This window comes from Phasianus colchicus, chromosome 3 (assembly GCF_987193195.1).
Source record: "Phasianus colchicus chromosome 3, bPhaCol1.hap1.1, whole genome shotgun sequence".
NCBI classification, from domain to species: domain Eukaryota; kingdom Metazoa; phylum Chordata; class Aves; order Galliformes; family Phasianidae; genus Phasianus; species Phasianus colchicus.
In genome coordinates, this window is record NC_143438.1 from 81475720 (window position 1) to 81503209 (window position 27490).

The 27490-nt window shown below is 41.3% G+C and overlaps 1 protein-coding gene across 4 annotated transcripts in view; it reads right to left on the reverse strand.

The window, feature by feature from the left end:
- Window positions 1-27490, reverse strand: part of SAMD12 (sterile alpha motif domain containing 12) — a 171913-nt gene that overhangs the window by 135788 nt on the left and 8635 nt on the right. For 3 of the 4 annotated variants that reach the window (XR_016465298.1, XR_016465297.1, XM_090137927.1), the window contains exon 2: window positions 18883-19061. Coding sequence is in view for 1 of the 4 variants with exons in the window: in XM_090137927.1 (XP_089994053.1) it covers window positions 18883-19061 (179 nt within the window). In the remaining 3 variants the exon portion in view is untranslated. Of the gene's footprint in view, window positions 1-17903; window positions 18417-18882; window positions 19062-27490 lie in introns of those variants that run through there. The other variant, XR_016465299.1, reaches the window with a different exon arrangement.

Consider the following 27490-nt stretch of genomic DNA (forward strand, 5'->3'; position numbering starts at 1 on the left):
GAGATTAGTCTGTGAAGTAAAAGCAAGTTAGAGGTAGCTAGCTCCCTCTTAAACCTGTCACAAGTGTAGTCATCAACAAGAACGGATAAAATATCATGGGGTATTTATCCTGATTGGGATAAATACAGTATCAAAACAAGTAAGAATAAATAAAATGATACCTTTTTCATATGAGTACTCTTTCAATGAGATATCACACCCTGAAAACAAGGCTCATGACAGCACATGCTGGCACTGAGATAAATTGTAGTGGTATTATCAGCAAACTGTGAAGAACTGACATGTCAGGATGAGAAGGGTGATGAAAAGGCTGAGGAGAAAGCTCTCCTCAGCATCGGCTGTGATATCAACATCCTGAGAATCACTTCTGGGAGTGACAGGCCAGCAATGCTTACAATAAGAACACAAACAGGACCAGAAGAACATTCCATTTTGGGATTTGATGACCAAATCCAAATCAAGGAGTGCAACACTAAAATTCACTTCATCTAAAAACACTGGGCATTTTTATCTTGCCAAGCCATCTCACTCAATGCAGAAGATCCCTTTCAGTCCAAAAATTAAATACGTGATTTTGGGTACTTACAGAGGAAAACACAGACACAAAGAGATGCTGTATCAGGTGGGGATTTTTACCTCACAGAACACAACAGTTGCTTCATACTTCTTTGATGTGGCTTTGGTTCTTCTCCTCCTACCTGAGACAATTCAAACCACGTGGTCCCTGTCAAACTCTGGGCTTTAACCGTACAGTCTTGCATTGTAAGCTTCATAAAGTAAGTATAAACCCTTCTGCTTCGCCATACAGAAACCTACTCCAGATCCTGTACAGTGCTGGGACAATTTCTGTTGACACAGCAGGTGTCCTATGAACATGCCTCCAACCATGATAAAACATTTCTCCTCAAACTTCTGCAGTCTGCATGCTACTGTTACTTGAGCGGGCTACTTACGTGTTCCTCCCAATTCCAGATATTCTATGATTTTATGAGTGAAAGAAGAAACAAATAATTTCAATGAAGAACCCAGTATTAACAACATCAAGTAATTAATGACCTTTATTACAAGCACAGGCTCATTTTTGTGCCTAACCTTCTGGTACAGTGAGAATCAAACTCAAGGCACTCACCGTTAACAAAGCACACAACTTGCAGGCTGCTCATCTTATATCCTGTCTTTAGGATTAAACATTGCACCCACTGCGAAGGAGACTTACGGTGCGGGTCTTCACCACCACCTGCTCAGCCTGGCAGAAGGCACAGAAGACCAATCCACTGTGGTGAATGCTGTAACTTCAAGCCCACCCAGGCTAAAGTAGGAAAGGGAACAGGAGTTAGTGAGTAACTAAAGACAGCTATGAAATGTAGCCCTTCCTTTTCTAAGAGTTCGCCCTGAATGCAGAAGTACTGCCAGCACAACTGCAGTTCCACTTCTGGAGAAATTTACTATTTGTCAAAAAATATTTTCTCCAGGCCTGAATAAAAAAAAAACATTCCCCAAATCTACCTATAAAACTGATCATTACAAAGGTGTCTCCATTCACACTTTTTTTTCCTTTTTGGAAGTCAGACCTGGCACCTCAGCAAGCAGCATCCCAGACAGCTGCATCCGAGATCAAACTGAAGTGAGACTGCTGGTTAGCAATTCCATTAAAATACACACGAGGCATCTAAGTAGTTCCATTCATTTCCTTGGAATTTCTCTTATTTTAAGATAGAATAAAATAGGATGGAATCTTATTTTACGATGGCAGTACAGAAAAATTCAGCTAAAATACAGCCTGGGACAATAAGAAAATCCACCGGCCAAACACTGCAAAACATTTAATCTGCACAACAGTAATAGCAATACACTGGAATCTCATTGCTCTTTTAATTACAAAACTATAAAGAACACAGAAAAAAAAAAAAAAAAGTAAAACAAAGAGCAAAGTTTTGACTTTATATTTGCAAATTCAGTAAGTGTTAAAAGAAACTGGTCAGCTTTCATTTGTTCTGTAGATCACAGGAATGCTCATGCACAAACATATACATTTAGGTGATGCCTTATCTGCAGTTCCTCAGTTACTTATTTCCAAAAATAGCTCGGCTACCAATAGTTAGCAAGGGGAATTAAAAAACTGCCTTGAAATGAAAAAGTTAGACAAGACTGCGAGACTGACTTTTAAGCGTACCTGTTTCATATTCACATTATTCATACTAACATGAATATGAACTGAAATGTGGCAATTCAAAATTATGAAGTGTAACTTACTTCTAAGGCTAATAAAATTAACATCTCTGCTAAGGAATACTACTCTAATACAAATTGGTCTATTTCATGGATAAGAAGACTGTACAGAGCAGCACGCTCTTCTTCCTGAGATCTCAGATAAATCTAGTAAAAAGAAAGCATAAATTTTTCTAAAGTTGTGAAGTATTCAGGATATTTGAACTAAGAAGTTGTTCAAATACAGAGCAGGCCTAATCTCAGAAACATTTACCTAATAATGTCAACATGGAATTTGTGCTTTCTGGTGACATAAATAAATACACAGCTATGGCAGAACATTAGTTTTGCCAAAGCAGTGTGCTTGGCACTGGGGGGTGTTTTCATCCAGTAATACTGGAGGAGTTTCTTTATTCTTGGGATTTGCTGGTGGAGTTACTCTGAGAGCAAAGCCATGCAGCACAGACAACATCTAGACCCTTCCATCTGTAGTAACAGAATCACAGAATGGCCCAGGTTGGAAGGGACCTCAAGGATCACAAATCTCCAACCCCCCTGCCACATACAGGGCCACTAACCTCCACATTTAATACTAGACCAGGCTGCCCAGGGCCCCATCCAAACTGGCCTTGAACACCTCCAGGGACAGGACATCCACAGCCTCTCTGGGCAGCCTGTTCCAGCACCACTGTCTCTGTAAAGAACTTCCCCCTGACATCCAACCTAAATCTTCCCTCCCTCAACTTAAAACCATTTCCCCTTGTCCTGCCATTATCTACCCTTTCAAAGGGTAATTATATATATTATATACATATATATATATATATTGTATTATATTTTATCTGTAATTATAGTACTTTTCATAGACAATTCTTGACATGCCATACCCTATCGTCTGGGGAGTAGCTGTGTGCTTTTTTTTATTGTGTTGTGTATGTCAGAGGTGAAATTTTGATCTTAAAGATACAGAGAAACATTTCTGGATGAGAAGATCTATAAAGCAAATTGTTACTTGAGCATTTACAGGTAGTGAGGTTAGTTCTGTCATTAACTCAGTGACAGCACATTTGTACAAGGAAAACATTCAACATCCTGAGAGGATCTTAATCCCTATTAAATAATGACTAGTTGCTCTCTTACAAGGTTTACTCCTTCTGAGTGAATCACATTTTTGGCACCTTTGCTTCCAGCAGATGTGCCAATTAAGAGGATTGTACTGTATAAAGTAGTATAACCTTACCATGCCAACTTTCAGTCTTTATGGGTAGGCTCATTCATATGCAGAAGACAAGAGAAGCAGCCAAGGCATTTTACACCCCGACAGCAATCAAAGTTTTCTGAATATCTTTGCCAGTTGACTCTTAACTGCATTTTCTTGAGCCAAATGCATTTTGAGCAGAACAACTTCAGAGGACAGACATGTATGTGAGTTCAAGTTCCCCAGGCTTCAGCTGATAGGTCAACCTCTTGCTTCCCAGGGACGCTCCCAGCACAGGAAGGAGATAGGCATTGATAGGAGGCAGATCAGCTCTGCCATCTGATTCACACACTAGTGTTGCAATGTCTGTGTTGAAGGTCACAATGGATTTCTCAACTTAAATAAATATCTAGCAGGCACATACACTACTTATTTTTCAAAGCATGCAGGGCACTTTTGACATCAATTTAATTTCTTGCTAATTACTTTTGAAAAAACAGCGTTTGCTCCCTAATGAGGGAATTCCTGTTTTCTCTTATCATCACTAAGAAGTCCTATATTCAGAAGAAAGAGCTTAAGCTTTACAGTGCCCTTTTATCTCCTTTATTAGGAAAGCAAATAGCATCCAAACAGATTCATGAAGGCCAGCCCCTCTGGCTAGGAAGCTGCCCAAGTCAGCCAACAAGAACATGCAGAGCACGAGGCCCACACACACAAAGGCCAACTCAGGCTAAAGGGAGACAGCTCCCCTCCCTTGCAGGAAGGACTTCTTCCTGTCAGGCAGATGAATGCCACAGCAAAAGAAAGGTCACAGACTTGTCTTCATTCTAAAAGGAAACGGAGGAATGTGCCAACCTTGCTGTCTCTGCCCAAGAATCTAGGTATTTGGAGCTATAAAGCCTACATACGTGGGACTTGGCAGATCAGATTCAAGAATAGACAAGAGGATAACAATGGAAAAGCAAAGGGCAATAAAGCTACTGTGCTGAACTTATCTCCTAGATTAAGCTGTGCATGGGATGGGATTGTCACAGGAGCATTGCAGGTACCCAGGCTCCCGGTACCCTTTGTAAATCCAGCCCCAAATGCACCAGAAATGCCTTACTGAGGCAGGCAGCTGTAAGATGTCCCTAGAAACAGGGAGCTGAGGTTTTCAAGATAAGATGACTGGCTGCAAATGTTACATGTGCCTGACCTCAGGATAAGGAATTTAGTTCTTAAGGAGATGAGTGTGACGGAAGGGCTGCCAGAAAGTAAATTTAGTATTGTGAGGAATATTCAGCTGCAATAATGTGTTCAGTACATGCAATATGTATCCTTTCTGGAAAAAGATATGTGAGAGGACATCTAATTCAACGTGCTGGAAAAACTAGTCCTGAATAAGAACCAAAAATATTTTAATTACATTTCTGAAAGGAACACAATTGACTTCTTGTTCTTGGGTCATTTGCTTGCAGTTTAACGTTACACAGAAAATCCACACTAATCATTCAGTTTTTGTTAGTAGGGAGAACGACACTGTCAAGCAGTGAACAGCAGGGAATTCAAGCTCCACTCCAGGGGTAAATTCACCTCTGCAGCCTTTGGTTAAGTAGCCGCTGTTGTAGTATACACAGAACACTGCATGAAAGACTGCAGTAACTTTCAACATCTCAAATTCCACTTTAGGTCGGCCATGCTGTTCTGCTGCCTGGATCAGGGCTTTCATCTCAACAGCAGCCTTCAGCAAGTGATATCTTTGCACAATTAACATGTTTAATTTTTTTTTTCCTCCAGAGCTGGCATATTTTCTGAATAATGAAAAATGCAGGCAGATCCAATAATACTTCAATCACATTAATAAGGTAATCTTCATTTTCATGCAGCTTTTTATATCCATCCAACTACAGATGAATAAATGACTCCAGGTAAAACTCCCAATCATATTGATTCATTTAAGTCCTTTCTAAGAAGCATTACATTTAAAACCAAGCTAGTTCCTATCTATCCAGAAACAGCAGGTAAAATTGCAAAGTTGATATACAAAAGAGAATTTTAGAACTGCAGAGGACTTGTCAAAACATAAAATCATTTGAGTTGGAAGGAATATTAAAAGTCATCTAATCTAAATCCCCTGCAATGAACAAGGACATCTGCAGCTAGGTCAGGGTTCTGTGAGCCCCATCCAGCATGACCTTGAATGTCTCCAGGGACAGAGACACCACCTCTCTGGACAACCTGTTCCCGTGTCTTACCACCCTTACTGTAAAAAAACACTTTCCTTCTAGCTAATCTAAATTTCCCCTCTTAGTTTCAAACTATTTCCCCTTGTTCTGTCACCACAGACTCTGCTAAAGACTCTGTCCCCTTCTTTCCTGTAGCTCCCCTTTAGATACTGGAAGGCTGCTCTCAGGTCACCTCGCAGCCTTCTCTTTTCCATGCTGAACAGCCCCAGCTCTCTCAGCCTGTCCTTGAGGAAGGTGTTCCATCCCTCAGATCATTTTTGTGGCCCTCCCCTAGACACACTCCAGCAGATCTATGTCTGTTCCATACTGAGGACTCCACATCTGGATGCAGTACTGCAGGTGAGGCCTCACCAGAGCAGAGCAGAGGGGCAGGATCACCTCCCTCAGCCTGCTGGCCATGCTTCTGTTAATGCAGCCCATGATATGGTTGGCATACTGCTGGCTCATGTCCAGCTTGCCAGCCATCAGGTCCTTTTTGGCAGAGCTATGCTTTATTACCTGTTCATCCCCCAGCTTGTACTGATATTTGGAGCTACCACAACCCACGTGCAAGAACTCACACAAGGCTGTATTGAACCTCATGAGGTTCTCATGGGCCCACTGCTCAAGCCTGTCTAAGTCACTCTGAATGGCATCCCATCCCTCAGGCATATGCTTTGCCATTTTATTCTAAGCCTCATTATTGCAGCGTCTCACAGGCCAGACACAGTTTGGCATTACATTCTCCATTCTACAATGTACAATGTACATTCTCCAGTCTACAATGTTTGTTCAAGGTTTTTCTGTTGGAAGCGTCTTTATTTGTTCAAGTTCAAAACAATACACATTCTCAAGCAAAAGAAGCTTGAAAAAAAAAATTCAGGGATGGAGGATGCTTCAAAGTAATCCAGTAATTTTTCTTTCTTTTTGGCAGTTATGCCAAAGCCTCCAAGTTTCCTGATCTCCCTGACATCAGAATTCTGAGAAATTAACTATTAAGGAATGTTACCAGACTTTTACACGAAAACACAGTCAAGCATAAGGAGCATGAGTAAATAGCTGATATAAAGAGCACCATCTACTGACAGACAGCATTTTGACAGACCCAGACAGTTTTTCAAGGCACCGCATGAGGCTTCCAGATAATCTAGCTTTTAAAGAATTCAGCTTTCTCCTAGCGGCGTATAATACTTTTCACATTTTCTGACTCACTTGCCTTGTCTCTTCTGTGCCATTTAACCTGTTCTACTGCTCACCAGTCACAAGACAGCTCACACGCTCCACGGAGCCACAGCAGTTTTAGCAGTCAGACCCCCCTCCTCTTCCCATTTCTCTCATTGCAATTTCTCGCTGAAATTTCCCACTTGAACTACTCTCCCCTAGTACTGAGCTCCCATAGGAAAATAGATAAGGAACAATGATTAGTTAAAATAATCAAACTTATACACAAGCTGTATTTACAGAAAAAGACAGTGCATTGAGAAAAGCATGCTGAAATTCAATCACATCTACCTTTTCTTCATGAAAAGACATTCAGAAAATCCTTGGCAATCTAAAGCGTACTGCTAAGATTGAAAGCAATCAGCCTTGAATGAAAGATGAATTAATAGCAGTTCTAAAACCATTAGATACAGACTCTATTGTCATGCTTTTGTTTAAAGCAAGCGAAAAAAAGGCAAAAATGTAGAGCACGTCTAGGTCAGAAAAGTCATTAGCAGTTGATGGATGCTCTTACAGACATTAGAGAAAAAAGGAAAATAGGCAGAACATAATACCCACTTATGAGATGCTGTATGTAAAGAATAGAAAAGGCCTCAAGATGTGTAGTAACTCTGCTTGCTCAGACCTGAAGGTTTTCTATTTTTAGATACACATGTCAAGGACACATTTAACCCTAGAAGAGCATCATCAGAATGTTAATTCCTAGACACTGATAAAATTAGAAATATTCACTTTATCAAGCATATCTTTTGAGAACTGTCTCTACCAGTAGTATCTATGAACTCTAGGAGGGGAGTTGGGGGTAAAGGAGATCAAGAATTGTTATGTTATTTCAGAAGGTGATCATGTCTGCTGTGTGGCTAACCTCCAGGTAAGCTAAAGGTTATTCAATGTTTTTCTTATGAAAAATGGTCAATGTAACAGCTTGCTACAACCCAAACTGCCTGGGAAGATCATGGAACAGATCATCCTGGATGACATGCTTGATCACATGAGGAATGGGCGCGTGATCTAAGACAGCCAGCATGGCATCACCAGAGGAAGGTCATGTTTGACCAATCTGGTGGCCTTCTATGATGAGTGACGGCATCGGTGGACAAGGGAAAGGCAACCAATGTCATTTACCTGGACTTGGGCCTGGGTGAACCTGATGAGGTTCAACACGGCAAAGCGCAGAGTTTTGCACTTGGGCCAGAGGAATCCCAGGCATCCCTATAGACTGGAAGAAGTGGTCCTTGAGAGCAGCCCTGTGGAGAAGGACCTGGGGGTCTTGATGGATGAAAGACTTAACATGAGCCAGCAGTGTGCCCTTGAGGCTTGGAATGCAAATGGGATCCTGGGCTCCATCAGAAGAGGGGTGGCCAGCAGGGACAGGGAGGTGATTGTTCCCCTCTACTCTGCTCTTGTGAGGCCCCATCTGGAGTACTGTGTCAGGTCTGGAGCCCCCAGTACAAGAAAGACAGAGTGCTGTTGGAGAGGGTCCAGAGGAGGGCCACGAAGATGATCAGAGGACTGGAGCACCTCCCCTATGAAGATAGACTGAGGGAGCTGGGCTTGTTCAGCCTGGAGAAAAGAAGGCTGCGGGGTGACCTCATTGCAGCCTTTCAGTACCTAAAGGGAGCCTACAAACAGGAGGGGAATCAACTCTTTGAAAGGGTTGATAACTGCAGGATGAGGGGAAATGGTTTGAAGTTGAGGGAGGGAAGATTTAGGTTGGATGTCAGGGGGAAGGTCTTTACAGAGAGAGTGGTGAGGTGCTGGAGCAGGCTGCCCAGAGAGGTTGTGGATGCTCCGTTCCTGGAGGTGTTCAAGGCCAGATTGGATGGGGCCCTGGGCAGCCTGGTCTAGTATTAAATGTGGAGGTTAGTGGCCCTGCATGTGGCAGGGGGCTTGGAGATTCGTGATCCTTGAGGTCCCTTCCAACCCTGGCCATTCTGTGATTCTGTGATTCAAACTGGTGGCCTTGCTCCCTCTCCCTAGTAACTCACTGCTGCTTCTGCTAGTACGGCACTTGAGGTTGCAAGGGTCAAAAGACCACATCTGTTAGCTAATATGAGATATAAAATGGGCATGGCTGTCTTCCAAAACCCATGCTGAGCTTTTGCTGCAAACTCAATTGGACTGCTAGGAAGCCCCGAGCTGATTCTGATGGTTACTCAATCAGAATCAGAAATAGGTGGACTCTGGTAGCAGTGCACTGCAGGAGCTAGGATCAGCATCTCCTCTTTCAGGCTACAGTTTGCAAAACAAGAGTGAGTACTACATCTCTCTTGATTGGTCATAGTTAATTCTGGTTCTAGAGTGGAGATGCTTGGAGAAAGAAGGTCACATTTTCGATATAAAAATTAAAGAGTAATTGCCCAAAATGCAAGTGGCGGCTTTGTTATAAGCTCTGAAATCATGCCACTGTCATGCAGGTGGATCTGGTCTCGTTTTATAATCCTTGAGAAGAATTGACTCTAAAAGGAATCCCTTTACAATACAATTGAAATCAGATGTCTCAGTGCTCCTGCAGTCCAACAGACTCCACCTGTTATTGCTTGAACATTTATCATATCCACCGTTCTTCCCTTTAAACTGTCTCACTCCTGTAGTTCCTCTCCAAACCTAAACACCGGCAATTCCCTTTTAATTCATGTACCTCCTCAGTTGCCACTCTTTGCATAGGCTCATGTTGCCCAGATAATTCCTCCTGCAGTAACACTCTAGACCTTCTCCAGAAGCAGTCCCACGGGTGGATGGATCAGAAGAAATGATACAGGCTGTAGCAGTAAACAGGATCGATTTGGCAAGAGAGGTGAAGACAAAACATGAGTAAAAAGAGGCCATGTGTCAATGAATATGGTCCCATAGAGCTAGAAGATCAAAGATGAAAGCTGGTATATTTAAGAGAATGGAAGAACATCAGATTAGCGTGGACAGAACAAGATATTTTCCAGAAGTTGAAACAAATAAATAAGTAAATAGCCTAAAAACAAAAGGTAATCTTTTCTCTTCTGAACTAATGCCATTTCTTGAAGGAATTGGATTCATGTTTCATAATCTCTCTTTAAGATAAATTAATTTTGAGGCTTGATCCTGCTTCCAATCACCAACAGCATTGGTCTTCTCCAAGTGCTGAAGGCTTCAGCTGCACAGTAATACTGACACTTCCAAAATTCAAAGAAACATACTGCTGCATTCTCCCTCCTTCCCTCCCCTCCCACTGCAAACTTAAGTCGTTTAAGATTCCATCATACTTGCATATATTTCTTGGTTTTAGACTCACCCTGCAAATTCCCTGAATGGTTAATGCCAGCACAAAGGCACCCTAGCAGAAGTAGCAGCTCTGGCCCAGAAGAGCCAAAGGTGGCAGAAAGGCATGTAAAGCCATGCCCAAGTGAAAGCAGTTTCTGGGTTTCACACTGTGGCATCACAGGCAATGAACTCCTTATGCTGCTTACCAAGCGACTGGTCAAAAATAAAACAAAACAAAAACAAAAAACAAAAACAAAACAACAAACAAACAAACAAAAAGAAAACCACCAGCAGGGGAAGGGGAAGAACTGTCTTTCATTAAATATGACACCTTCCTTACTTTTGGTTTGCCCAAGTGATAATACACAGCATCACCAAACTTGGCTGTTTTAACATTTGGGAGTCCTTCTCTCACATTCTACAGTGGCACAACGGCTACAACTAATCTGCAGCTGACTGTGGACCACAGATAAAATAGGAACACTTCTGACTGGCATCCACATTCAGGCATGGCCAAAAGAACTAGTATTTGCAAAATGTGAAATTAGACTATTCCAAAAAGACTCTCTGATCTCCAACACTGTTATTGTCTGCATTTTTACAGTGACTACAGGCCCCAAACATGGTAGAGCCCTGTCATAGGTTAACTGCTCTTTTAACTGCAGACAAAGCACCAGTGGAGACCTTCACCATCGCCCACCATGGAAAACAGCTGGAGAATCTGTCCCTGTGAACAAGAAGAGGAACATGCAAACAATATACTACAACATTTATTATCCTGCTGCAGCCCAGCCAGTATTTTCCACACTTCGGGCACACATTGCAAAGCTTCTGGAGAATCAATGTCACACATGTATGCATACACAAGAAAACACTGGTAGCAGATTTATTTCAAAGCTCAGCTTTCTACTGAAACCACAGTTTTAACTCATCCTAATTATCATCTTTCTACAGCTGGAAAAACTGAGACACAGATCAAGAACTTCGCTTCTAGGAAATAACAGGATTCTAAAGTAAAAGATCAATTAGAAGAAAGGAAGTGGAAAAGAAGACACGCACATTCCAATCTTTTCCATTTAAAGGACAGATTTTTTTCCAGCTTAGGCAGCATATGCTTGCTGGAAGAACACTTTGATCATGAAATAGACTAGGCACATAAGTATGGCTAAGTGTTCAAAGTATAACTTTTGAGGTAAGAGCTATTTCTGAAACAGTCCCCTAACATAACATTTTGCCTCCATTACAGAATCACCAAGGTTAGAAAAGACCTTCAAGATCATCCAGTCAAAACATCCACCTATCACCAATTAATTAGACATTTTAATATCAAACAGAAGGGCTGGCTGGTAAGGTTGAGGACAGAACTGACACATTTTGGCTAGTCTTAATGTAATCCATGAAGTGTAGGCAGTCTCAGCTGAGTTCTGCTCACTTCAGGTCAAGCTTAAACCTGCCCTAGTCTCCAAGTATGTAGACTGGATTTCCAGCAAACGTAACAGGAGCTGAGAAACCTCACTTACACATAGGCACTTCATTTAAGTTGCCCTCATCATCAACAAGCTCTATTCCACTCACTATATCTGAGGGAAGACCACTGACCAGCCATCCTTTTCCACCTCTTAATGAAATCACTTCCTTCGTCAGCATACGTCTGCACTGAGTGAAAGCTTGGTAACACAAGAAATGCCCTTCAGACATTATCAAGGCTATTACATCTACACGCCCCTTTTGTGATTGTAACACATTTTACTTACAGTACTAAGCAATTATGTCATTTGAAATGGTAAAGAAAAGAAATTCTCACTTGTAGAGAGAAAAGTGGACTACAGCAACTGCTAATCAGTTTTGTCAGAAGCGTCCAGTGAACACATGTGGCAGATTAATGAAATTATTGTTAGAGCACAGATGAGATGCACAATGTGCAGAACCCACAGTGCCAGCAATGAAGCATTAAACTGCTTTCCTATTTTAAATGCTAAATTGGTTCTATAATACATTTTGTAATCCTTCTAATCAGAATTCTATTATTTTCTTTAAAGGGCAATTCTATACTTTTTTCTTCCCCATCAAGGCATCTGTGTCATTAAAATACTGATTTATTTTTGAAGCATTTTCCATGAAACCCTGAATGTAGCTTCAAAGTGAAAGCAGAGGTGTTGGATGGCATTGTGGAGCAGTTTCAAAACAGGACAAGCAGTAGAACAGGCAGTGTAAGTACATTATGCATCTGCACGCTGCATGGAATTGCTTTTTCCTCTAAAAGCCGCTCCATCTTTTTATCTGTATTTCTCTTCTGCTGAAGAGAAGCACTTTTAAACAATGAGTCTGTGTCTACATGTGTCTGTGATATTAAACACCTCACTTACTTTTAAAGTGCTACCATGGCTTTTTACTGCTTATGTTTGCTAACGTACTGTATTGCTGCTCCTATTCAAATTAGCATAACAGGAAAGAACACAAATTTCACATTGATAGTTTTCACAAGACAATACGAGCCTAAACAGTCTACATTTCCCTCCTTATGCTCCCACTGCTGCCTCTCTCTTGTAGCCATCTGCTCCTGCCTAACCTACACATGCACGCGTTTGCTCCTGGAGTCCCCATTTTGCTGTGGGTTTGTACCTCCCTTGCACACTGCAGGGTCATAGGCTGCACCATTTCCTACAACCAACACCTTGCCTTCCGTCACAACCACACTGTGCTCATGTAAGTATTCAAAAAGTTTTCATTGTTGATTTTTTTTTTTTTTTAATAAAAGTTCAATGAGAAGAGGGTTGAAAAACAGGAAATTCTCTTCCTGGTATCAGTAATGCAGACGGAATCAAAAAGCTTACTCTTAAAGATGAATTTTGTAAAGGACCCCATCAAATAGTTCAGAAGGTCAACAGTGGTCTTATCTTCTTTGAATAAACTTCATCTGCTCTCCATAGAGCCATCTAAAGAGCTAGGTATTAGCCTGAGCTACTTATTTTGAATTCCTATGGGGAGAACGAAGAAAAAGAAAAGCAGTAGGAGAACAATCCTATCTTGAGAAGGGAAGGAAAAAGTGGTCCTTAGATATGTCCCTCTTTTCTTTACACAATACTGGGTAGAGCACAACAAATGAACTCGGGTAAGATCTCCTTGTATGCAGCTGCTGTCAGGGTATATGATATTTCAGAATCCCCAGGTATGCAGTCAGGGCACTGATGAGCAGGAGAAGACAGATCTTTTACGCTGAATGCAGAAATCATGGCACAAAAAAGCAAGGATCATCACATAGCAAGAATGCAAGATGTAGCAGTGGGGAAAAATACTCTATACTGAAATATACTTGGACTCAAAAAAAAAAAGTCCTCCTAAAAAAGCTGACTTACAGGACCACCCCAAAAAGCCAGATGTGTTTCTTTCTTTTCCTGGCTAGTTACAATTTCAATTCTAAACCAGACAATTAAACTTTGCCATGCAGGTAAAGTTACTCCAGCACTTCATTCCCTCTAGTGAAGAATAAAACCAAAACAGCCGCAGCTGCCTGAAATGCACAGAGTAACCCAGTGCTCCTATTTCACTGCCTGGGACAGAGGTAGAACTCACTGCATCCCTTTGAGACATCAGACACGTCAGAATCATAAACAATAAGCTGAGAAAGAAAGGTTTGTAGACATCAAAAATTTCAGCACCTGAAAGCACAAGGTCATAGATACTTCTAATTATGCAAAACTCGACAGAAAAAGCCCACTGAAAATAAAGGGAGAAGCAAGTATGACAACCACTTGTGCATTACTAATAGCCACAGAACAAGAGATTAGAAAGGCTTATTGCCGTGAAGAATAATTATTTCAATTGTGTAATACTATTAAAATAAGTATAAAACTACTTGAGACATACTGTGCTCTCAGATTCTGCTGCTGTTTCTGCTTGTCCTACAAAAGATCCTACACTGTATGTGTTTCTTCGCTATTTCAAAGAGAGGAGATTGAGAAAAAAAGTTAAATTAAAAAAAAAAAAAATTAAATATAAAAACAACACTATCTATTTAATAGTGGGAAGTGGTTTTCAGTGTAGTACCTTTAGTTCTGTTACCTACCTCTCTACAAAATCCAACTAGAAAAGTAAACTTCCTTCCACCAAGCTGCACAATTTTAAAGCAAAACCCAAAGGAGTAGAACAGACCAGGCAGATGAGGCTGATTCTTCACTTTCCCAGGAGAACCACAGAATGGCTTGGGTTGGAAGGGACCTCAAGTATCACCAAGCTCAACATCCTCACCACAGGCAGGGCCACCAACCTCCACATTTAATACTAGACCAGGCTGCCAGGGCCAACATGTCAGCTTCAGTCAGCTGAAGTCTGTGTTCTTGCTCATATATCTTATGGCCACCTGAAAGTTTCAGAAGAGTGGGGACAGTAATAAAATATTTTTGTATTTCTGAAAAGAATCTACCAACCACCCTCATTACTCAGAAGCCTTATAGCTTCTGCGGTGATACTTTCCCAGACATAGATCCAAAGCACTCCTGTGGCAGTGCTGAGCTCTCCTGAAGGCTGTGTGTCATGGTTTTGTGATTTTTGGTTTTCGGTATTCCACATCATAACATCATGTGGGGCACTGGGAGTTTAACTGATAATGCTCAAGCTCTGGGTACCTGCCTGGAAAAGAACTACATTCCCCAGGGGACTTTGTGGTCACAGAGAGTCTCGAGATACAACTCCTGGCAAGGTCACCTGATGCACTCTTCTTTGCCTGCTCTTCGTCGGCTCTCCTCTTTTTTCTCCCTGCTGCTCAACTGGACTGCGCATCTCACCTCAGCTCTCCGCGTTGTGGTGAGGCCTACGGCCTACACACCTTTCGGACATTCTCTCTCTCATTATATTTGATTTATTAGCTGCAATTCTAATTATATTGTATTATGGTGTGTTATCTTGCATTCCGATAATATATTTAGTAAATTAGTTTGTTTCTCCTCAGATCGTTGCCTCTGTTTTTAATTATTTTGGGGTCCCCTGTTCCCTTTTTTCCAGAGGCGCGGATCTGTGGATCCCTCCGCCCCGCTAGGCACGGAACTGGGCCGAACCAGCCTGTAAACCGTTGACACTGTGACAGGACAAGAGGAGAGTTGTTTTAAACTGAAGGAAGATGCTGATTAGGTATCAAGGAAAAATTTCTCAACTCAGAGGGTGGTGAAACATTGGCACAAGGCTGCTCGAAAAAGCTGTGGATGCCACACCAACAGAGGTATTCAAGGTGAGTTGGGGTTGGGATGGACAGTCCAATCTGGTGTGTAGCAACCCTGCCTATGGCAGGGGGATGGAACTGGAAGGTTTTTAAGGTCCCTTTTAACCAAAGCCATTCTATGATTCTATGAGGCTAAACGAGCTGCTTTTACTCACATGGCTCCTGATCAGGACATCTCCTCCTACTAGTGAGTGTAGTCAGCCCTTCAATGCTGTTTGGTGTCACAAGGAAAAAACTACTTTTTAAGAAAGCAAAAGCAATCCAAAGACATACTGAGCCATATGTCCTGTAACAGAGAGTATCTTCAGCTGGAGGCAATGCAGCAGTCATCAACAGAAGACCCTGTAAGACACTTCTCTTCATTTACCAGCTTCCTTACAGTTTTCACAAACATAACAAAGGACTGTTAATTCATCTCTAACTCAGACAGAAATCTGCCATTACTGACGCAAACATCTAACTGCAGTGGCTGCCATTATAAAACCTTTATTATTTGCTACTGATGCTCCCACATAACGAGACAAATCAGATATAAGCACCTTACTTAAGAGACAAAACTCCCCAAATCAATTATAAATTTATTTAAAAGTTATTATTTACCCATAATATGTAATATATAATATATGGCTCTGGGCAGCCTGGTCTGGCGGTTGGCAACCCTGCACATAGCAGGGGGGTTGAAACTAGATGATCATTGAGGTCCTTTTCAACCCAGGCCATTCTGTTATTCTGTGATATAAATAAATTCTAATAAGCAGATCAGACTGGGGTCTCATGCTTGCAGTGAACAGTACTTCATGGGTACAGCACGTGGGCAGCCTTGTAGAGCTTTTTGTCCTACAGACAATATTCTGAACCTGGTTCAGAATGGATTCCCGTTAAAGCCTTTACTGAAGGAAGTATGGTATTGAGAAGTGTAGTAAAACTTTCAGCATCATATATAGTTATCTCTGTATAAACACAATGGGGCAGGCCATTTGGGACTAAAGTGGGGCTCAGAGAAAAAAAAAATTGGGCACACACAAAGGAATCAGAAGTAGTTTCTTAATAAAATAGAGAATCTCAGAAAACACACACAAAAGAGGTTAGATGTAGAAGGTTCTAGTTAAATAAACTGTCTACACACAAAAAAATGTACTTATTAAGCATCAATGAATCATGAACATCATTTAGATACAAGTAATCACAGTCTTTCTTGGGCTTGCTTATATTTGATATATGTAACAAGCTGGCTCTTTAGCAGAGTCCAAGGAAAACTGAGATCATTATTCCATTTTCCTTTTTAAAGTGCACCTCACTCTATGAAAATTAGATTCCACACTCATTAGGAGCTTCTAAATGAGTGCTCCTTTGCTGATGCTACACTTTTTGCTGCCTGTGTCCCAAATTTAGAAACAAATATTTGTACTTCTATGTTTGCAACACAGTAGCAACATAAAATAATTTAAAACTCATCAGCAGCCCATGAGTTATTGCTGTTCCCCAAGACCATAGCTGAGGACAGAAAAAGAAGGACATGCTCCATTAGAAAGGAGATTCTGTTCCTTTCTTTGGACAGCAAAACCTTAGAATTGCCAGTGGCTTAAAGTGCTGGAATTGATCCCAATGAAGATAAATTAGACAGCTGAAAGCAGAGATGTTCTATAAGGCATCCAAAATGGCACTCAATGCACGGCATTGCTTTGTGTGATGCAAGTCTCCCTACTGTGGATGCGGCACATGTGTTAATATTATCTGAACACACAGGATTGCAAAGAAACCTTTGTTAAAAATAACCTCTGCAATGAGGAAATATAAAACAAATGGATCTGTTCAAATGTTTTATTTACCAAACTTTATTCCCTCTCATCTTCCCACTGTACAGATATGACTGCATGTATCAAATGTCATAAAGACAGCTTACTTTCAATCCTAAAGCCACACAAGTTACAATCCCAAGTATATCTTCTCATTTTAGAGGATAAAACAACAATAATATTGAAATGTAGGGAGAATAAGCCACAAAAGACATGCCATCTCAAGCAGCAACATATAAATCCAAATGAGAAACATCACTAAATTAATACCAGCCATGAGAAACCACAAAGTAACTAACAGAGTGGAAAAAAGCAGCCCACTTGATTATCTTGATGCTATTATGCCAGGTTTATTCCATGAAGCAAAATGTTTAGTTCAGGTTGGGGTTATTTTGTTGGTCAGTTTTTTTTGCTGTTGTTGTTTTTTGTTGTTGGTGGTTTTTTTTGTAAATCCAAAGCATGATCCTCTCTTTCTACATAAAGCTACTGCAATCAGATGTAGGCAGCTAATGGCTGATTTTACTACCTTGAGAGCAGCATGCTTCCCCTCTTCCCCTGGCTACCCCCAGCACAGAGTCTTGGAAATGGTTTTCTAGTCATCAGTCCAACATACAGCTCACACAGTAGAGAAAGATTCCATTATATTAAATCACCAATACACCTCATTCTGATTTTCCACTAGAATGAGCCTTTTGTAAGCAGAGATGAGCTTAATCTGTCTATGTTCCACGACAGCTATGAGCCTGTTCTCAGCTGGAAGCCCTATTGTGTCATTAAGCTTGTTCATGTTCAAGCTTTTAAGATCTCCTCCAAGTTAAACATACCTGAGTCTTCAACACTGGGTAGATTTGCATCTGATGAAGTTGAAACAGGGCAGTCAAGCTTGCCTTTATCTGCAAAAGGCTGGATAAATGCATGGTAGCTGAACTTTGTCTCTAAGACCATCCAAAATTTGGTGGTCTGTGACTACAAAAAGCAGATATTCATAGAATGTTGAATAATTTGTGTTGGGAAGGACCTACAAGGATTGAGTCCAATGGGAGATTCTGTTCTATTCTAGCTCAACGTGTATCTAGTTCAATGACAAAGACAGAATGAAATGAGTTTAAGCTGTACTCATAACTAGACATTTTAGATAAATATCTCAGTGTAGAATTCATATCAAGCCGTTATTGGTGAGGGTAATGCTCAAAACATTTAACATTGTACTTACTTTTTAGAATAAAACATCACAATTGTATACATATTTGTAAGACTTGCTGTATTGATGACAGAAGGGAATACTCTTTTTTTTTGTTCAGTCACTGAATTGTTACTGTACCTAACCTTAAAAAAGCCTTAAAAAAAAACAAAAAAAACAAATACCTGAATATTTTATTCATTCTACTAACTTCCAAAGTGTCAGATACAGTTCTAAAACAAAACAAAAAAAAAAAAGATTTTCATTCTCCTCCCTCCTCACAAGACCTGGTTTTAGACCCTTCAAGGTCAAAGAAAACAACAGGGCTTTTAAAGGATCTTTTCCCTTTTTTTTTTCTTCAAATATTCTTTCATATATTTTAAATTAGTACAATATATCTAATGTGACAAATTATTGCCCTATACCCAAAGTGTCCAGAGTGCACACATTCACCTGCACTTCAAACAAGAAACAGCAGAATTGGAAGCATACTTCCTTATACTTATTTTTGTACCTTTGTATGCCTTTAATAAAATGATAAATGCTTTTTAAGCAGCTAGGACTTCAAAATGCATGGATTATTAAAGACTAATTAAAATATATAAGGATCCAGTCCTACCTACCTTAGATATTTCTGGCTCCACTTGTTGCCTCTTGGGCGTCTCTTTTGATTCAGGTCCTTTTGGAGCACTGCTGTTCTTGGCAGGGGGGGATTCAGCTCCCTCACCTTCAAGTTGCAGATTAATACCTTCAGTGGAGACAGGGTGATCAATACCATTTGGATTCAGATTGCAATGGATAGCTGGGAAAAAAATATGACAAGGAAAACATTGCTTAGGAAAGAAGAATCCAAACATTGCAAACAGTTATCACAAAGTACTGGGGAATGCCATATGGGAACAGAGTTATGTCAAACAACAGCAAAAGATATGTCTGTAGCTTGACACAGATTCAGGGTGAGATATTTGAGGAAGAAAATGAGAGGGAATGTAGCACTATATAAGCCTCTGTGTCACACTATACCCTACTGGCATCACTACAGGGTCTAAGACTCTCAACTTACAGCTTTTACTAGTGTAGGACAATATATTGCCTGTATTTAGCTTTCAGCTGTACCTTTTTCCTCTTTTCTAGGCAAGTAAGTTAAAGTTTTTCTATTACATTTTCTATTAACTGCAACATTCACAGTTCCAAACAATGTGGGTCAAGTAAGCTGTGCACAGCAAGTCAGAAAGTCGGTCTCTGCATAGAGTAATGACTTAGCCAGCTGATTATCTCCCCTTCAGCACCTTGTACTGCTGCAAATCACCACCTACACCATCCTAACAAGCACAAGGGATGCACTTTCTAGGAGCATATAATGAGGTGTGGACTAACGACATGAGGATAAGGAAAGCAGCCAGAGGAAACGAAAAAAAACAAAACAACAAATGAGTGCAAACCATACCATAGAAATGCACTTTTAGAACTACCATGGTAGCTTAATTGTTTTCTGCCTGAAATTTCACAGTTCCAGCACTCGCATAGAGAGCAGCCTTAACAACTTGCTTGGCACATGCAGAGATTTTAAGATGTATAGATCCTAGGGCAACTTCTCCTTCATGCAAGCATCAGATTGCTGTATTTCTGTTCAGTATTTCTGTGCACTGCTCCTAGCACAGCTGGTAATTAATAGCCCAAACTTCCCCTGCAATAGAAGAGCTTTGCTCACATAGAGTTGTGCAATCTTTGATATATCAAATGGAAACCCAAAAAAACAATATAAAGCCAAAATAAAAGCTGCCCTTTCACTCTTGCTTGACTTAGGTGTAAAGGGTGGAGAGCAGGGGAAGGAATGAGAGCTGCCAGCTTTGGCAGCCATGCGTGCGATCATCCCCAGAAGCCTCCCATAGAAAACAGGCTTCAGCAGCCTCAGTATGGGTAAAGGGCCCTTCAGCTACAGCACCTTTTGAATATCCATTACTCAAATTCCAGAGTCTTAACTGAAAGTACTAAATAATAGAAATTCCTTGGTGCAGAATTAAAGGAAACCCAAAGGGTCAAAAATTTGCATTTTTTCTTTGGGCTTTTCAGAAACAGCCACATATTTGTAAACAGTGAAAGATTCATACAGGGACCACAATAACTACACCTGTAAGTTTAAGGATCAAAATATGTCCTACCTTCAAGTCAAGGAAACAGCTTAGGGTTGTACGGTTATGTTGTGGTTGGACTTGATGATCTTTAAGGTCTTTTCCAACCTGAGCAATTCTATGATTCTATAATTCTGTGAAGGGCAATTCATTAACTTCAGTGAGTGGTAGAAAGCAGTAAAGAACTGTAATGTTTTATTACAAATTGCAGCCATTATTTCTAAAAGTGAAAAAAAAAAAATCTGTCACTGACCAATAGAAAACCAGCAAATTATGGTAAAAAATAGAAGGGAACTAAATTCCACTCTTACTGTGAATGACTGTATGGGAACCTAAAAGCATGGAAAGGAAGAGGGATGTGCAGCTGTCATTTGTTCATACCTGCCATCTTTCCCTATCATTCGAGCAGGCCAGGCATTTGCAGTTTCTTCACAGAGTTGTTACAGAGCCCAAGTTTCACACGCCAACTCCAAAGTGCTCTTCCCTAATTCTAGCTAGAGCTCTTTCATTTGAAGTCTCTCTTCCCTTATTCAATCCAGTGCTGAAGGCAAAGCCAAAGCAAGTCTCCTCATTCTGGCCTTGCCTCTCATCGGTGAGGAAGGAGAACAGATGACTGCCCTCAAGTCACTCCTTTCTTCCTACAGCTTTTCCCAGCCACACCACTGAGTCATACCAAAATATCAACACTCAAAACTCAACAACCTTAGTAGAAGCATTTCCTAACTTTTGAGTCCTGTATTTCTAGACATATGCCATACTAACCCCTTCCCAGATTTTGCTTTTATTGTGGCTACAGGACTACAATGGAACTAAACTTGATAACAGCTGCTTGATTTTTCCCTTGCAGAACCTCTTTCTGCAGTGAAGCTAACAGACTTCACTTGCTCTGGCTGCACAGCCCTTGTGGGGAGGTATCACGAACCTGCCCAGCTGCTCCTCAGCAATTTTAAGTTCCCAAGGGAGGTTTCAAGAAGATTCCTTACAATTGGAAGGCTTACAATTACATTACTGTGAGTCTATGGATACCAAAAAATTTCCTCTCTCCTAGACCACACTCACCTGTCATTATTTTTTTCTAGATCACATTTGCTTACCTGAAAGAAAAAGTAATTTCCACAGAAAAGATAGACGTGAGCCATCAAGACAGGTTTTTCCACAGCCCAGTGTACATGGAAGCAGTTCTGTTAGCAGTCAGATTTCAGAGCACAGTTCCCCTCCTTCACCAAAACTGAGAGGTATGCTAACCATCTGTAGAAGAGCAGGGGCTAGAAGCTAGATGAGGAAGACACTTGGTAAGGAATTGCATCCATAAAATAACCACTGTCTTCTGCAAGAATCCTGCCCAGCTGAATAGGAAGACTCTCTCATACATCTTTGGAATGTTAAATACCTCAGCAGCACCCACAAACAGTGTCCATCTGTCAGCCCCCTTTCTCACCACTGAGAAATCACAAAGCACAGCAGGCTTTCACTGCAGCTGGAAGATCACTCCAGCAGCAAGCTTTCTGTGATCTGCTCATCCCTTCCCAGTGGGCTCTGGACAATACACACTGGGGAGGAAGGTGGGATGACAAGGAAAGCCTTCTAGGTTACAGCACTGATTCACTGTACATTACAGGAAACAAATGATCCAGATTTCTGATAACATGGTATCATCACCTGGATGGCTTAAGAAATAAATGAATCAGGCGGCAAGATGCTGCTTGACTCTTAGATTATCATTCTTTCAAGAGTAACAAATGTTAGTGCTGTTACAGCAATGCTTTATATTGTGCTCCTTCAGGATACAGGAGGAAAAAATAAATTGGAGAGGCTGCTGGCAAATATATACACCCCCAATACCTTTTTATTGGAAAGAGCTGATTGTTTAAAAGCATCCCAGGCTGCTTCAGAAAAGATTTTTTTCCTAGCTACTGATATCAGGTTGGGAGAAAATGACAACTTTCTTTTCTTTTGCAGGAGGAGAAGGAAAATGCTCATCTCTTTCTTCCTTTCTTTCCCCTCATTGCAGCCTTACCTCTAAGCCTAGGCTGGCTGCATTCCTTCAGGAAGGCACAGCAGAGCCTCAGCACAGGGAGAGGGTCAACACAAAAGGAACAACTGCATAAGGGAGAATAAGCATCATTCCAGTCAGTTGGCAAAGCTAATATCTCTTTGTCATGAGCCACTGACAGGGGGGCAGCTCAATAGAGCCTTTTCCAGTGTAACCTCCAACTCTCAGCTACACAGAAGTAAAGAAGGGAAGTTGCTTGCATGGTCTTATTTCCTGTTACTGCACGGAAATTCCATATATCCAGCTCTATAGCAAGCAGAGGTGGAACTCTTGTCTCTTTAAATGTGCAGTACAAACCATAATTGTTCTTTCAAGTCTTGTTAAAAGCAGGGAAATAGATCAAGGCTTGGTCAGCAAAAACATGCCCTCTACTTAAATTAGCACCTGGTATAATTTCAGCTAGATAAGACCAGCTCTAAACATCAAGATTGGCTACACAGAGGTACAGGAGGGCTGACAGCTATGAGGCTTGAAATTCTGTAGGACTGAACCTAGCAGCTCTTACAGAGATCTCAATTCACTAACTTTATCACAACTGAACTTCTCCCATCTCAGCTGACTCTTCTTAATTGTAAAGCTCATCTCTTCTGGGAATTAACAGCGTTCATCTGAAAAAAAGGTTCTCTTTAAATAAAGACAAAGGAGTTTCTTGCTAAAATACTTGTCCAGGCTCTTACTTGTCTTCCTCCTGGTCATGGCTAATGCTAGGACATCCCACCTACCGCATTCAGGTCACTTCCCCATGCCACTGCCTTAACAATAACCTCACAGTCTCAGCACTTCCGACAGATTGAACCCACTTCACTATTCCCAGATAACAAAAGTCTACAGAGACTTCTTGCATATCACTATGAGCCTAACACTGTACCAGCAGTATCACCACTTTTTGAAGAACTTCTTCCACTATTCTTCCATACATCGTCCATATGTTTCAGAAATACAATTCATCATCCAGTTTCAAATCACTGAAGTTCTCCTTTCCCCTTATGCCCACCAGTTAGCCCTGTTCTGAAAACCCCATCTAACAGCTAATCAGGTTTCCCAACAATTGTTACGTGTGTGGATTAAAAGCTTTCTGTGGTGGGAACTTATTACTGTTGAGGAGAAAGGCTGGGTGTTCTGTACAGCCCAGCAACAGGCACATGATGAATGGTGTTGGCATACAATGACACAGATCTACAGATAACATTTAGAAAACTGACTATTATTTAAAACAAAGGTACTTAAGTGCTCTTGTAAGCCTAGCTCAATAGTAGAGCTGAATCTACAGGAAAATAGCCTTTTTTCCAATAACTTTGAAGGAAAGACTGCTGAGCTCTGCCAAGTTATGAGAAGCAGAAACTGTGAGATAACGGCAGACTGGGCACCCAAAAATGGGGAAATGACCACATCTGCCCCCATAAAAAACTACGAAAGGAAATGAATAAATCCAACACAGTGTGTTTTCTCACACTCTAGAACACAAACCCAAGCCCTTTCTGTGCAGACAGAGCAGGCAATTTCATTGCCCTACAGAAGCTGCTACATGAGCAGAGCTCTGCACCCACGCAGATCCCTCAGTGCATGTGTACACAGCTTGAAGAGAGCTTGCAGGGCACTGAGAATGCTCTGCTTCCCTAGCTGCCTTCCTCCCATACATGTTTGCATCACAAATGGCAAGCAGCCAAGAAACAGCTTGTCTGAGCACGCTTGATGGTACATGAAAGTCACCAAGAGCCACAGCAAGCTATTGGCATCTGGGGGGAGGCCCTCCCTTTTACTTGAGGATACTCTGTAAACCTCCTCTTGTGAAAGCCTGAAGGCTCTCTTCAAAGGACAGCCTCGATACACCCAGCTTCGTGCAGGGCCAGATGGGAAGTCTCAGTCTCTCCATCTGTGAGCTCCAGGCTTAGATGATCAAATCTCCCATCAGCCGCTGCCCCTGCGTGCTCCACTGCCTTCTGTGTCAGACGTGTCTGAACTACCTGTTTCAGTGGGAATTCTGCTGGCTGCTTAAGATTTTAAGCAGATCAATTAAGACTACATTAAAGCACATTTGGCAAGAGCTCGAGTTACATGCAATAACAATTGCTCTATTCTGAAAAGTGATTGAGTAAAAATAGCATCTTCTTACTCATATGCCGTGTTCTGCGTGCATCACAGTCATGTGCTAGCTTTTTCTCTTTGGAGACAAAAAGCAGGCACAGGAGAGGCCCATCCAACCTCTAAATTCTTAGAAAACTTTCAAACATCAAATACTTACAAACGTGCAAGCTTTCTTTTATGTACTCATGCCACAGGCTTGGCTGCACAATGCTAGGAGGTAAGTCCATACAAACCACCTACCATTCCCATCATCAAATGCCACTACCTTAGAAAGGGACAGAAGTTAGTCCATGCAGATGGAACGAACAGGATACCCAAGTATCACAAAGAGTCACAAAGATTGAACAGGTCTTTCCAGAAGAGAGCATCCAGCAAGACCTGAGGACAGCAGCTCTCACTATACTCAACCTTTCCATTTTCGCTTGGTCCTTCACCAAAAGCAAGAGCTCCAATGCAACCTTCTGCAGTCAGCTCTTCCAGTTAGGCTGCTATATACTTCCAGGTGCTGCATTTCAATGCTATCTGCAAAAACAGCATCCCCAGAGTTTTTGCTTGGTATCAGTCACAGACCACTCTAACTGGGTTGGTCAGCTGCAGAGAGACATTCACATAGAAAACAGATTTCCAGATGGGGACTGATGCTCACATTGACCAAATAAGCCAGAAGGATCCGCGTCTCCTCCCAAACTTCTGGAAGCTAGGATCATCTGCTTCTCAATCAGCTTCTAGTTTTGAGAAACTGTCTAACTTTTACCTATAGGAATTATTTATCCATACATCCAGCTAATGTAAACTAGCACAGTTCCATCAACCCATTACTTTGGACCAGCTGAAGCTGTAATCTAAGTCTCATATAAATCTAACCTGCTACTTATGTTGGTATCTAGTAAATAGTGTAGGCAACCCACTGACAAACTGCCTTCAAGATCTCAGCGTTGCTCTGATCTGCCTAGCTAGTAGCCAGCACATCAGTAGTATCCACACAGAACCAAGAAGCCCAAGACATTCAGGATCTTTTTTCAACTTCAATACAGGGTTCACCAGAAAACTCTTTGAAGGCTGCAGTCCCAAAGGATTTTGTTAAAGTAACATGGGCACCTAGCTATCTGCATCTGTTAGTCAGCAGCAAAAATCAGCATTAAGCAACTACAAATAGGCTGTGCCAGGCCTGAGCTGTGGGGAGTTTTGCAAAGTGCTGCTAATGATGAGTTGCACCAGGAGGTTTGGGTTCAAAGCTCAGACATGGACAGCCAGACAAAGTGTAAAGCAACTGCAACTGTGGAATTACTCCATGGTACCAAGCCAAGTGCCACTACACACCATTCCTTCTCAAACCACATTCCACATGCCCCTGCATTTTTGACAGCTTTCCTACTGGAAACTACCTGTTCATCTTTTATATGGCAACATCCACTTTCCATTTCTTATTCCATAGGTTTTAGCAATGCTGCTAAACAAAGATGTTTCTGTTCCACCTGCTTTTCAGGAGACAGCCTGCATACTGTCACTACACCAGACAGGCCTTGGAGCCTCAGCAATGCAAGCTCTGCCTTTTGTAAGAGCAACAGGATTGTGTGATGAAAAGCAGAGACAACGACTGAGCAGCCAAATTATTTCTGAAGCATTTTCTCATTCTATTTTAATAAATGTACAATTGGTGCAAGCTGCTCTTGAATTCACACTAGCAACAGAGACTCATTGAAAACCAGCCCAGTTCAGTGAATAAGACAGGTCTGTCCCAAATCCAGCAAGGGTACAAAGAAGATAACACTGGCAAAGAAGGGGACTGTTGAGAATGAATTGCCCCAGAGCAAAATGGATCTTAGAGTAAAAATTAAAAAAGAATGCAAGTAACACATACTGCATGTTTACAAAAACATATTTTGAACAACTGACTGCAAAACAAATTAACAATTACTTTCATTCCTTGTTAATAAGAAAACTTATGCCAGCACCTACAAAGTTTATCCTGAAAAGTGAAACAAATCCTCTGGACATCTGGTAGGTCTGCCAGATGCACAGAGTTCCAGTCAAGGGCAGTGTTACAGGAGTGAGAGGCTTAAGTATATTGAACACAAATCAATAAGTAGGTAGAGAGGAAGAGCTACACAAATGCCCTCACTGGAGAAAAAGCATCCACCAGACATCAACTGTCTGTCATCAGTTGACTGGTGAACTCCAGAGGCAATACCATTGTTTGCTGCCTGCTGATGTCTTAACAGTGAACTTGGAGACAAAGTGGATTGAAAACAAATGCTGTAGTTGGGTGAGAAACAAGTCTTCAGTAGTTCCAGTATACCTGGAGAAAACTTGTCTCGTAGCCACCAGATGAGTACCTTCTAAATATTTCTGCTTCACAGATTACTCATCACAGTCCACCACAAACCAGGCCTGTGCAGCCTACTAAGCCCAGCTCAGATGCACGTAAGTCAGTACTACTGCACCAGAGGTGCATCATTCCAGTCACACATCACGTATCTCTGCCTTTGCCCTGCTGCACCTAATGAAAGCCAGTGTCTGCTGAACACATGGAAATTTAGAGGTTGCTCTCAACCGCCTCTAAGTTCTTCAAGGTCATCCCATCCCCTGTACATTTAGTGAAACAGCCTAGAAACATCTTCTTTCCTTCCCCCAGTAAAATCCTTCACCTCCTACTGCTTACTATACCACTGCATCCTACTCCCTCCACTACCACAGCTGGTCCACATAGCAACAAACCATTAGATGAAAGCAGGAAATTATTTTGCCAGAGGGAGATCCAGGAGAAAGCTTCTATTTACACACATTGAAATTCTTCTTTCTTTTCTTTTATGAAACGGCATTATGAAAAGTCTGTTTCTTCCTTTTACTAGATTATCTGCAGAGAAGCAAATCAACTCAACTAAAATCCCCTCCCCCAAAAAGAAAAACACAACAAAACCACAGCAAGCCCACAGAAACAGGGCAGAGGAAAGCAAACGC